Source organism: Podarcis liolepis (assembly GCF_965112155.1).
Source record: "Podarcis liolepis genome assembly, chromosome: 8".
NCBI classification, from domain to species: Eukaryota; Metazoa; Chordata; class Lepidosauria; order Squamata; family Lacertidae; genus Podarcis; species Podarcis liolepis.
The window spans coordinates 14,129,404-14,143,247 of record NC_139560.1 but is presented as its reverse complement, the minus strand read 5'-3'; the positions used below and the strand labels follow the sequence as shown (position 1 = coordinate 14,143,247).

The following is a 13,844-nucleotide window of genomic DNA, read 5'->3' as shown; positions in this document are numbered from 1 at the left end:
GGTGGATCCTGGTACCTCTTTATCCATGGTTAAGAGACTGAGCACCAGGTGCAGAGCTGCGTGATCCTTCGCCTGAAGTCCTTTCCAGCTTAGGAAAAAACGGCAAGCCACCTGCATTACTTTAACAGCGTTAAGTGACAGTATTAAAGCTACCCTTGGCACCTACTCAACCAGGACTTGAAAGCCAACTCCATTAAACCATGGTTCCAAACCCCTATTAAAAACGGAAACTGTGGTTAAACCTAACCATGTTTATAACACTGGAGCTAACATGACGCTTAAACGTGGTTGCAGAAGGAAAGGGGGGTTTGCTTAAGGGACGGAAGGAGATGCAGCAAAGGAGCAGGCGATTCTCACAGCCCATTCCTGATTTCTTAGCGCTGGCTCATGCATAACCCTGGTTGTACCTGCGTCATCCCATAAGCGGCCATCGCCACCTTGTGTGACCAGGTTCTCGAAAACACAGCACAAAAAGTAAACATTTGCACAGTTATATTTTAAAACCTGTATCGTTCAGCCACATCTTGTCCACGGCTCCTTCTCCATATAACTACCTTTTGCATGGTCTTTATCCAGTTGATTGGCTACTTTCTTCCATTCTTCCATCTGCTCTTGAAGTGGGTTTATCAGACAGTCTATTAAAGCACTAATTTGGTTGAGAAAACACAAAGAGGAATCAAATCCTGCAAAGGGGGCGGGGGGAATCAACCTGAATCTACCCTAAGCCAGACCCACCGACTGCTCAGAAACCCCCTCAATATCTATGAGCTGCGCTAACCCATTCATAAAATTATTTTGAAGTGTTCTCAACAGCCCATCACGTTAGGCTGTGCATTATTGCGTCCATACTGCAGCTGGCATGAGAAGTAGGGCTGGCCAAAGAGTGTCTAGATCAGAGGGGTTGGGCGGTGGGACTCTCCATTTCATAGCTAAATCTCCCAGCGCAACTGTAGCTCTCAGACTCCCGAGAGAGAGAGTTACCAGATACTGGAGAAGGCCCAATAAAATAGTTTGCTTTTGCAGCAATTTCCCAAGTTCTCAGCTTTGGAACCGATCCCCCTTTGGCGTCCCTCATTCACTGCTGAGTTACACTTAATGCCATGACTAGGAATTCCTGGTGTGCAAAGAGGGTTGTGCCAGCAAGCCTCTGTTTTTTTTCTCGGGGTGGGCAGTAAACTCTTCCTCTCCCACAAAGACCGGTTTGTTTGATGGGAGAAAAGGAAAGGGTGTTCCCAGCAACCGAAAGTCAGAGGTTAGCTGGAAGCCAGCCCCAGCAAACAACTTAATGTGGTCCTGAATGAAAGGGGCTGTGTAGCAATTACATCTTGACCAAAGTCCAGGAGCTAATAATGAAGGGCTCTTTCCGATTTGTGTCAGCTCACTGGCATGCATTAACTCACCTTGAGAACTGCCTGAGTTTGGACTCTATGCTTCTGTGCCTCATGCACATTCTGGTCAGAGCAGAGCCAATTTCTCTTGTAGCACCTGAAAGAAGAAAGCGGTCTTATTTAGAAAAACCAGGCAAGAAAGGTATTTGACACACACACACACACACACACACACACACACACACACACAGTATTCCCAAGTGGTGCATGGAAATAATAAAAGCAATGGGTTTCAGAATGGACCCACTGAAATTAATGGGCCTAATTTAGCCATGTTCAATAATTTCAATGGGTCTATTTTGAGGAAAACCACCCAGTATTTCAAACACAGATTAAACCAAGGCTAGAGGTCTTCTCAGGTCCTTTGGGAGTTCTAAGGCCATCTGTGGTGTCTTGATACAAATTTCTGAACCATGCCTAGGAAATCGATTGTTATTATTTATTACATTTTTCCCCACCGATTTATGCAACAACAAGAAAAAAAAGTCTCAAAGCAATTTAACAAAGATATAATACAAATGGACAAAATCAACTGAAAACCAGAATACTGCAACGTGCAATGCAAAGTTCCTGAAAGGTTCCACCAGCATCAAAGTAAAAAAGAATGAATGGGACATGAAGATTCTTCAACAGTGGCCTGACCTGAATGCCAGTGTCTAAATCACCTGTGGGGAATCTTTGGCCCTCCAGACATTGCTGAACTACCATCATTCCTGGCCACTGGCCATGCTTGTTTGGGCTGATGGGAGCTGCAGTTCAGCACCATCTGGCAGGTTGGAGGCTCCCTATACCTAGGGCAAATCATAGAATCGTAGATTTGGAAGGGACCTCGAGGGTCATCTAGTCCAGCCCCCTGCAATGCAGGAATCTCAGCTAAAGCATCCATGACAGATGGCCATCCAACCTGTGCTTAAAAACCTCCAAGGAAGGAGAGTTCACCACTTCCCAAGGGAGACCATTCCACTGTCAAACAGCTCTTACTGTCAGAAAGTTTTCCTGATGCTTACAGAATTGACAGCTCTGGGGCAAACTTGGGCAGAACTTACTCTTTCGTTTAAAAAAAATTATAGCCTGGCCCCTGGGGCGTCTGTTGTGCAGGGATGGTTTTAGTTTGACACGAGTGGCACAAGCAATAAAAGAAATGAGAACCCATGAAATGATAAAATGACTAAAAGGAGTCATCAAGCTTTAAAAAAAGAGAGAGCAACTCATTCTTCGGAGACTCAATGGAAACAACCTGCCAGAACCAAGAGTGTTCCCTAAAATTAAAGGGAGAAATAAATAGCCAGGCAATACTCCCCAGGAAATGTGTTCCACAACTGTGACGCCGTATCAATAGCCTCAAAGAACTGAACCGCAAGCTATCAATTTATAAGGGTGCCCTCAATTGGCGACTGTCATTCAGTGGTTGTCTAGGGTGAACAATAGCACACTGCTCTGCTTTTCAGCGCAAAGGAGAGAAACAAAGGAGCCTGGGAACACAGGCAACTTAGCTTGGACATTATGTGATAAGGCTAGACACTCTAGATCTTGCGCAGGATCTTGCAAAAAAAGAAAAAACAACACATATCCTAGTCTCTGACTTCGTGAACCCACACTACTGCTTTTTCAACCAATACCAGGCAACTCACTTATTACCTTTCACTGAAGACTAAAGAAGAGCAAAACACTGCAGGTTTCCCCCCACCTTGCAAGAATAAAAGGCAAAGCGTATTTTGGATTTGCCAGGGGTCAAAGGATAATGGATGCTCCAGCCCACTAGTAGATATTGTATCTCTGCTCAAAGACAGAGATGTCCAATGTCGATTCCTGCTGCAAGGGAACTGCAAAAGGTTCCACGCTAAGTGTTGGTTGCCAGAGATGCCCACCTCCACAGTGGTCCACTAAATTTGGCTAGCCGTGGCAACCAGTGATTTGTGGTTGGGAAGGAGGCACACAGGACTGCTTTCTAAGTGCCCACCAAAAAACTTGAGCCCTTGACAATTTGGTGACGCAGCCAAGTTCTGTACCACGAAACCTGTGAATCGGTTTCCACAGAACATTCGACTCCCCAGTAGATGGTGCTAACACAACTTGAGAACCGCCTGGTTGGATCACAGTTGCAACCCATCAAACCCAGCACTCCCGTTCCCGACAGTGAAAAGGCCAGATGTCCTTGGGGAAAACTCAGGGAGCTGCGAAGACGAGCCATTCCTTCTTGTTTGCCCTTTGCATCTGATAATTGAGCAAAGCATGGCCTCTGAAGTTCGGAGATCCCATCAGCAGCTACTGCGGCCGGTGGTCATTGACCTAACCCTTTCGTCCATGAATTTGCCTTGTCCTCTTTAGAAGCCAGCTATGCCAGGGACATAAGAAGAGCCACAGTACTGGATCAGAGCAGAGGCCTATTGAAGCCAAGCATCATGCTCTCACAGGGGCAGGCCAGATACCCATGGGAAGCCCGTGAGCAAGACATGAGCACAGCCATGCCATTGCAACCTGCAATACCTAGCAACTGGGATTCAGAGGCATACGGGCTCAGATAGAGCGCTTGGGGGGCTATTGCATGTGATTCCGGGGTGGAAACCCAACTGGTGAAGTTCACATACCTCCACAGATGAGACAAGGCACCTGATATAATACAGTGGTACCTCGGGTTAAGTACTTAATTCGTTCCGGATGTCCATTCTTAACCTCAAACTGTTCTTAACCTGAAGCACCACTTTAGCTAATGGGGCCTCCTGCTGCCGCCACGCCGCCGGAGCATGATTTCTGTTCTCATCCTGAAGCAAAGTTCTTAACCTGAGGTAATATTTCTGGGTTAGCGGAGTCTGTAACCTGAAGCGTATGTAACCTGAAGCGTATGTAACTCAAGGTACCCCTGTATATTAAATGTTCTCATTCAATGTTAGGAACCCAAAAAACATATGACCAAAAACCCCCCCATGAGGTGTTTTCGAGGCTGCTGTGGTAAATGGAGATTCTGTGCGTGAGACACACACACAAATAAAACAAGATAAAACAAAGTCACGGCCCGCTACCCGAATTCCACTCCTGACATAATTAATGCGCACTTAGGTCATGCTTCTGGCATGAACACCAAGAAAAATAGGTGCTGGAACTCACAATGAAGTTGGGCAACTTGGGGCAGCCCAGAAAAGATGCCGGTTTAACAAGGGATTATTGAATATTGCTTTATTTGATTCAAGTTGTTTATTTTAAAGTTACGCCTTTATTATGACTTTTGTTTTGTATCGGGGTCAGATTGTTATTATTTGCGTGGTCTTTGCTGTCTATTCCGCTGTTTCCTCAGCTTGTAAAACGCCTTGAATGTAGTCATATACAAAGGTGGTATACAAACCAAAAGTGAAATGAAATGAAACCGCGCCGTGTTCACTGCTGAAAACTATGGCAAGCTGTCTCCCTAGCTGGTTCAGGGGTCACCCCTGATTCTGGTGCAGGTCAAATAAATGTGTCCCCGCCTCCCTCGTTCCCTTAGATTCAGGCATTTGGCTAGGGCAGCTCAGAGGGGTCCTCGTGCAAACGTGCATGTGTGCAATGGTAGAGGCCTGGCTGGAAAGCTTAAAGCCCATTGCCACTACACAAGAGAGGGACTGAAGAAAAGGAAATGCGATTGGCCCCACCCATTTACTTGACCAATGGCGGCTAGGAGGAGTTGTAGACCTAAAAAAGTGTAGACTCGCACATGGTGGCCAACCTTCCATTTTGACTCAAAATGTTCGTTTTGGGCTTCTCAGAATTATGTAAAGACCAGAAGCGGGCAGGGGGGCACCAGCCTGCAATGGCGCCCACCCGAGAGGTGCCAGAAAAGTGCGCTCTGGGTGAGAAAAGAGGTGCTGGCTCCAGATCTATTATTCTCCATTATAAAAAGGACCAGCGTGGCTTAATCCGGGACACAAGACTCTGGGAAGCGTCAAACAGAGGCAAAACTCATTAGAGGGGGAGCAGCTTTGCCCTTCTACAGCCTCCTCCGCGTTCGGGAGGTTGCTGCCATCTTGAAACACAGTGGGGCATTAATGGGCACACGGGCAGGCGACCCACTGAAGGGGGATAGCAGTGCTTGTACGTGCTCACCCTGAATAGCCTGTTCCAAATGAGCAGGCATCTGCCGCAGCTCAAAACAGGGGAGCCGGAAGGAGGGGAAAGCCTAATTCTTTTGTCAAAGCGTATTTGCTGCAACAGAGAGGCTTTGCATCCATTTGAAAGTTAATGTTGTCAAGCACCTAATTAAGACGCTGGAGGGGAGGAGGAGGAAGGAGGAGACACTCACAAATACAGTGGTGCCCCGCAAGACGAACGCCTCACAAGACGTAAAACTCGCTAGACGAAAGGGTTTTTCGGTTTTGCGTTGCTTCACTAGACAAATTTTCCTATGGGCTTGCTTTGCAAGACGAAAACGTCTTGCGCTTTTTTCTTAAAGCCGCTTGAAGAGGCGCAGTTGCGACGGACCGTACTTCGCAAGACGAAAAACATCGCAAGACGAAAAGACTCGCGGAACGAATTATTTTCGTCTTGCGAGGCACCACTGTAACAATCTTAACGTGATTTCAAGTTCAGTGTCCGAAGAGAGGGAAAGGGGTTACAGCTTGGCTGCCTTGTCCATTGGAGGTCTGGAAGTATGGAGCTGTGGTGAAATTGGGAGAGGAGGTGGCATGGAGAGCTGGGGACAGACCCTACATCTGTGGGCGTTCGGATGTTGTTGGGACTCCTCATGCCCATCAATTCCAGGTGGCATAGCCAAAGCTATGGTCCACAAATGACAACATTTTGGAGGTCCCAAGTCGCAAGGTGGTTAGATTGGTCGCAACTAGGGCCAGGGCCTTTTCAGTACTGGCCCCGACTTGGTGGAACGCTCTGTCACAAGAGACTAGGGCCCTGGGAGACTTGACATCTTTCCGCAGGGCCTGCAAGACAGAGCTGTTCTGCCTGGCCTTTGGTGTGGACTCAAGTCTGACCCTTATGTTTCCCCTCCCCTTATGGTTTTGATCTATGGGCTACTTTTAAAATGAGGTTGCATTTTAAATTGCATTTTAACCTGTATTTTAAATTTGTTTTTCCCCCCCTATTAAGATTTTACTGTAATTTTACTGGTGTTAGCTGCCCTGAGCCTGGTTCTGGCCGGGAAGGACAGGGTATAAAAATATGATGATGATGATGATGATGATGACACACAAGCCTGGCAAGGACTTAGAAACAGGACTGTATGCTTGCTTATATATCTCTCTCTTTCTCTTACATCTGTCTCTCTTTCTCTTGCACACTGCTGCCCGTTTTCTGGCAAAGTAGACTGAAGGCAGAATTATGCCTTGACCCACTATGTGACACAAGTAGCTCTGAGCACACGGGAGGCCTTGATTTGTGCCACTCTTGCCAAGACAGTTGGACACCACTGCTCTAACAAGCCTCTCTTTCGGGCCCCCATTTGTTTCCTGCAGAAGGAAGCAGACAGACCATCTCAAGGCAGACAGATTAGATTCAAGCTGCGCGTCCTTCCCCATCTATCTGTGTCCTGGGCAACGGGGCAGGTGTGCGTTCGCAAGGCCTTCTGCGATTATCTTCCTTGAAAACAGAACACAGCCAGTCCTTTATCTTTCCTATTACAACGCCGTCATGGCACCACGAAGAAAACACAGCTAAACAAACGGCACGCTCGTTTAGGGAGCAACTTCAAGGCCCTTCAAGAGACTCAAGCATCCTGCAGGAAAACAGGACTCTTCTCTTTCTCGTGTTCAGGGCAAGGTCCCAGACATTTTTCAGTCGTGCGTCTTCATAACCTTGCTGGCTTCCCATAGGTATCGGGTCAGCCTTTGGCCAGATCCAGCAGGATAATCTGACCTTCCAGAGATCAGCAGAATGACAATTTTTTTTATAATGCATGACGTGCATAGAGTTTTATAGTTGGGTTGGAAGAATCCCAGCAAACTGGTTGACCAGGCTGCTAAACATCTGATGTGAGCACCACACAATCGAAACTGATCCTGCACTACTTTTGGGTTGACCGCTGAACACAGGCCACCAGCCATAAAATGCGGAATCTGCTGCTTTTCACTGCCTGCATGCAACTGAAAAGATGCAGGAAGAGGCACCTGGCCAGGCCTAAATACTTGATTCACGGGGTGCGTTGCAAGTTGTGCAAACGTGCGTACTTTCCCCCCTTTTTAAAGACAAATCTCAATAGACATGGGTTCATGTTATTTGCTACTAGCTACTGGCTCCTAGAAACTGGAAGGGGAAGAGCCATGATATCAGCAGCAGAGACCATTATCTGTATGCAGCAGGGTCCGTGGTCCAATCTCTGGCATTTCCAGAGTTAAACGGCCAGGAGTTTACCCACTTTGCTGATCTGGATACCTTAAGATTAGAAAAATAGAATCACAGAGTTTTAGAGTTGGAAGGGACCCTGAGGATCATCAACTCCAAACCCCTGAAATGCAGGAGGATTCAGCTGTCCCAGAGGGGGGATTGAACCTGCAACCTTGGCATTATCAGCACCGCGCTCTAACCAACTGAGCTATCCAGGCCTAAACCCTTACCACAAGGGCCAGCAATAAAACTCCACACCTAAGGAGGACACATCTACCTCATACTCTCCATGCATTCCTCCATCCACCTTAAGTACTGCCCTACTAGATCAGGTGACTAGATCTAACCCAGGATCCTGTTCCCACAGTGGCCAACCAGATGGCCCAGGGAAGCCTGCAAAGCACATCGCAGCATTCTCCTCATCTGCAATTCCCAGCAAATAGTGTTCAGAGACATACTGCCTCCAACAGGCAAGGCTGAACACAGCCGTCATGGCTAGTAGCTATCGGCTGTTTTGCCCCCTGTGAATCTGCCCAGCCCCCTTTTAAAGTTATCAAAGGTGGTGGCCAACCATCAGCGAATGCCGTAGTTTAACTACAGAGAAAAATACAAAACCTTATGCAAAGCCACAGAGACTTGCAAACTACCCAACCTAAGGTGAACTTATAATGTCTCATTTCAATGGATTTTTCAAGTGCTTAACTCAGTCTTTTGTTTTCTTTATCTTTTTAGGCAAGTTCATGAAGATACCAACAAAAGGTAAGTTCGGTGTTATTCACAATACCGAGAGATGCTAATGAAGTTGTAAAGGTAAAGGGACCCCTGACCATTAGGTCCAGTCGCGGACAACTCTGGGGTTGTGGCGCTCATCTCGCTTTATTGGCTGAGGGAGCCGGCGTACAGCTTCCAGGTCATGTGGCCAGCATGACTAAGCCGCTTCTGGTGAACCAGAGCAGCGCACGGAAACACCGTTTACCTTCCCGCTGGAGCAGTACCTATTTATCTACTTGCACTTTGACATGCTTTCGAACTGCTAGGTTGGCAGGAGCAGGGACCGAGGAATGGGAGCTTACCCCGCCACGGGGATTCGAACCACCAACCTTCTGATTGGCAAGTCCTAGGCGCTGTGGTTTAACCCACAGCGCCACCCGAGAGGGTGCCATTTTGCACCTGTTTCGCCCTGGCGGTCCAAGTAATCAAGAGACCCCTGTTTGCCCCCGATGGGGCTCTTTTACTGGGGCTTGCAGGTAGCACACTCCCCAGGTAGTTTTCCAGACTTCTTCAGTGGTCTAATCTCAAAGCCTTGATACGTATATTGATATTCAATTTCATAGAGAATACCATTTCTTGGCTTAAGAGACTGATTTGCTTATTCTCCCCAGGTTCTGTGAGAGAAGGAGCAACACTTCTCTTCCTCCTCCTTCCCTGCCTCCACCTTCCAAGCCAAGGAACAAAAATGTGCGCAACAGATGGAAAGAATAAAAAGGAGGCAGACAATACAGATAAATACCATCTGAAGACATGCAGACATGGCGAGGGGGGGCGAGGATTATGGTGGACACCAGCTGCCTCCCCTTGCACTTACAATATTACTTGACTCCCAAAAATATTCTAGCCTCTTGACATTTCTGTTTTTTGAGGGTGTAATACAAGGATTTTGTTTTATCTCACCCACCTTCCATGTGCTATCTTTCTCCCCACATTTATCTAAGTGCAGAGGAGGGGACTTTTGCTCTTAAATTGCTCCTATTATTCTGATTCATATTAATTGAATTTGTATACCGTTCTTCCTCTGTAGATATCAGGGCATCTTCAGCTAGGATGGCCCAACTATCAAAATAAATTGTTTCATTAACAACGCATGTTCACTGCTTTACTTTATGCTGCTTAATTGCCCGAATCTTTAAGGTGCATGCCTCCTAACACTTACAGAAAGGACGCGGTGGATAGAGTCAATTAAAATTTATCACAAAAGCAGAGAATTTCTTTAAGACGCCTGCTGAAATAGAAAGGCATTTTGTCAAGCACCATTTTTAGCACGTTAACCCAATTACAGAAATCACATTGTATTTGACAGGGCCCTCCCCCTTTGCAGTACCACAGATTTCCTCTCACGTCTACTACAATGGAGAATTAAGTGTAATATATTCCGTGGTATACAAAAGCAAATTGCAGTGCGGTGTGGAAGATGGAATATAAGACACAGATCAGGGAGGCATATAGACAACTCACAATAATGCAAGAACAGACCTGCTAGGTGAGGGCAATGGCCTATTTTGCCCAGAATCCTGTTCTCACACCAGCCAACGTGATGCCTCTGGACCAGCCTGCAAACAGCACCTGAGAGCAATCTCCCCGTGCAGCCATTTCCAGGAACTGGCATTCAGAAGCAAGCTGTCTTTCCTTGATGGCTCATGCATGCACCAAATTAACATGGAAAAATAACATCACTGTTTCAATATCCGCAAGGGCTAGTGAGCAAGGACTGCGTACCAACCAGAGTCCAGTAGCATGGAAAGAAAGGTATGTTTGATTTGTAAAAGGTAAAGGGACCCCTTACCATTAGGTCCAGTCGTGACTGACTCTGGGGTTGCGGCGCTCATCTCGCTTTATTGGCCGAGGCAGCCGGCGTACAGCTTCTGGGTCATGTGGCCAGCATGACTAAGCCGCTTCTGGCGAACCAGAGCAGCGCACGGAAATGCCATTTACCTTCCCGCCGGAGTGGTACCTATTTATCTACTTGCACTTTGACGTGCTTTTGAACTGCTAGGTTGGCAGGAGCAGGGACCGAGCAATGGGAGCTCACCCCGTCGCAGGGATTCGAACCGCCGACCTTCTGATCAGCAAGTCCTAGGCTCTGTAGTTTAACCCACAGCACAACCCACGTCCCCATGGAATGCAGTAGCATGGAAAGAAAGGTATGTTTGATTTGTAGGCCACCCTTTATGGCTGCAGCTCTCTTAACTACGAAGCTAGATTGTAGCTGCACAGTGCCTGTCTGCCGTAGCATCTACTCAGACCCGAGTTGGAGAGGGAGGCATTCTAACAGCAGCACTAGCAGTTCCAACAAATGCTGAAAGGCAAAATTGTCCTATGCAAGGTCATTATTAGCCGACTCTTGTCCGTTGGCCATGGGAGGAAACATCAACCCATATTCGCTGCAGCCAGGCTGAACATCAACTTTACTAATTTTGTTACAGCATTGCCCATCCTTCCCCCTCGCCCCCACCCGCAGAGGAGCAGCTGGGTCCTTAAGCCTCATAAGCCCAAGAATTTGGTACACGTCTGACATCAATGGGAAAGCAGCAAGAGGCCACCTGTTGCAAAAAAAGAAAAGAAAACAAGGACGGGGGCAAGCATTTGCTGAAAACAACACACACATACACACACCCAAAACTCTGCAGAAAGTAAGCAAACATATACCGGTATTTACTACTTGGGCCAACTGGGACTATTGAAGCCCGCTAGAAAAATCCCATCAGAGATGCATTGACACTTATACCCTTTAAGATGACGTTTTCTGTCTCCAGATCTAAGGCTGGTGGATACATGGAATGAATTGTAAGAAGCCTAGTACAGTGGTACCTCAGGTTACAGACACTTCAGGTTACAGACGCTTCAGGTTACAAACTCCACTAACCCAGAAATAGTACCTCGGGTTAAGAACTTTGCTTCAGGATGAGAACAGAAATCACGTAGCGGCAGTGGGAGGCCCCATTAGCTAAAGTGGTACCTCAGGTTAAGAACAGTTTCAGGTTAAGAACGGACCTCCAGAACGAATTAAGTTCTTAACCTGAGGTACCACTGTAAGCTGCCTTACAGCAAGTCAGAACATCAGTTCATCTAGCTGGTCTCCAAGGCTGCCGACAAAGGATGTTCCCAGCCAGTGTTAGAAAATTCAGAAATGGCACCAAATGGCTCCTTAAACCAAGGTTACAGTCGCCAAAACAGAATGCCTAGTTGCCATTTTTGAGCAAGACGGCTCTAAAGTTATTTTACAAATGGTGGATTGACTGCGACTGATTCTCAGTTAAACATCTGGCTAGGTCAGATGACAACCTTGAGCCAGGTTAAGAACTTTGAGAACCGAAAGAAGAAAATTCACTGGATCCAGTGACAGTCCACATATATATTTGGCCCATTCTGACCTCTTTTTTCTTAATGGTGACTGCTTCTGCCCAGGCTGCACAGAAAAAGCAATTTGGTTCCTGAAATTCACCCCAATGGTGCAAATAAAATTTAGCTGATAGAATTCTACAGGGTGGGGGATTGGTGGCCCCCAAGCACCCTGTGTACGTCACCTTGAACTCTATCATGGGAATCAGGGTGCTAATACATTAAACCTCCCTATGTGCAATCCTGCCAACCTAGCAGTTCGAAAGCACGTCAAAGTGCAAGTAGATAAATAGGTACTGCTCCGGCAGGAAGGTAAATGGCGTTTCCCTGCGCTGCTCTGGTTCACCAGAAGTGGCTTAGTCATGCTGGCCACATGACCCGGAAACTGTCTATTGGCTCCCTCGGCCAATAAAGCGAGATGAGCACCTCAACCCCAGAGTCGGTCACGACTGGACCTAATGGTCAGGGGTCCCTTTACCTTTACCTATGTGCAATTCACAGCTTTATTCGTACAAACAGTGCAGGTTAATGTTTCAGTGAGGCTACAGGAGGCTGGTTCTCAGCTAACCATGGTTTCCCAGTCAGCAGCCAGCCTTGGAAACACATGCACCTTCCTTGCACCTGCAGTTATGCAGTTGGTAAGCGCCAACCTTAACTGCTAAGCCCACCTCCGAACAGCAAATGCAGATGTCATTATTTTTCTGAGCGTCGCAACAGTGGTTAACCACAGCCAACGGGTGTTAAATTTGTACCAGTGAACAGCTTGGGACCACTGTTAAGGGGAAGCGAGTGAGCTAAATTCATCACAGGAAGACGTTAAACACACAACAACGCAGACATCTCCAGTCGCTTGCTATTTCTGCTCAACAGACCTCATCAACCATTTTATTTAAAAAAACATTTTATTCATTTTTTGCTGGGGAAAGCACAGCTGGTTTTATGGCCTATTGCTGTTAAATTGTCTATTAATAAGACAAACAGGAAATCGGCAGGTTAGGGCTGAGGGGCTTTTGACCTTGACACTAAGGTCTCAGCTACAGACACTCGGAATATAGATTACAGCTTTAGAGGAAACTGCTTTGGAAGATTCACCTGCTGTTTGAAATTAATTAACTATTCCCAAAGGGAACTCTTTGATTTGCTGCTACAGTGCCAGGTTCCCACACTAACAATGGGCTTGCTGATATTAAGATGCCTGGGCCCCACCCCCACCCCATTTTTCTATCTGCTCTGTGCATGCAGGAATCCTCCAATTTGACCCTGCCTCCTTCATGAGAAGTCAAGTTGTGGATTGCTTTAAATGGCTTTTAATGTGGTGACCTGCCCTGGGATTTTAAGTTAAGGGCAGATAATAAATAAGATGCTCTCCAATTAGGTCAGAATTTCCCCCCACCACTTGAAAATTCCTGATAGTCGTACTGATTTTTTCTGCCTGCTATAGAAACTGCAATTCCACAGAATTCATTGTAATGCAATAAAATACAACATAAGAAACAAAAGAAGCAATAAAATACAATTTTTAAAAACCCCATGTGAATATTCAACGTGATAAATGTGGCATTGCCCATCTTCAACCACAAATCCACAGACACAGCATGGACCACCTGAACGAAGCTCGTGGACCACTGATGGTCCACAGACCACAATCTGGGAACTCTTTTCCTAGATGGCTGTGTGCATATTACAATGAAACACACTGAGAATAATGGCGGATCAGACAAGTAACTATTTACCTAGATTCTTGGAAGTTTCAATTGACATTTATCAAGGGTGGAAGAGCACTGGGAAATCTTTTAAGCACAGCCCTAGCTCCCTTTCGCAGTAGTTTAATATCTTTGTCCCCCAGAATTAAGGCAAGTTAAATAACATTCATGGAACCACCTCTACTCTTTACCAGTGCACCTGACGTGGCCACTTCCCATCATATTCTTAGAACAGCATTTTATTAATACCACATGTTCAGACAGAAGAGAGTACGTGGAATGTCTATGCCAAGCCGACAAAATTCTGTCTGCTTGGAAACGTGCCATTTCTACA

The 13,844-nt window shown here is 46.5% G+C and overlaps 1 protein-coding gene across 21 annotated transcripts in view; it reads right to left on the bottom strand.

The window, feature by feature from the left end:
• Positions 1-13,844, bottom strand: part of MTSS1 (MTSS I-BAR domain containing 1) — a 149,501-nt gene that overhangs the window by 33,800 nt on the left and 101,857 nt on the right. For all 21 annotated transcript variants that reach the window (XM_083516686.1, XM_083516675.1, XM_083516680.1 and 18 more), the window contains exons 4-5: positions 1,401-1,485; positions 555-646 (exon numbers count right to left, since the gene is read on the bottom strand). In XM_083516686.1, the coding sequence (XP_083372812.1) occupies positions 555-646; positions 1,401-1,485 (177 nt within the window). The remainder of the gene's footprint in view (positions 1-554; positions 647-1,400; positions 1,486-13,844) is intronic.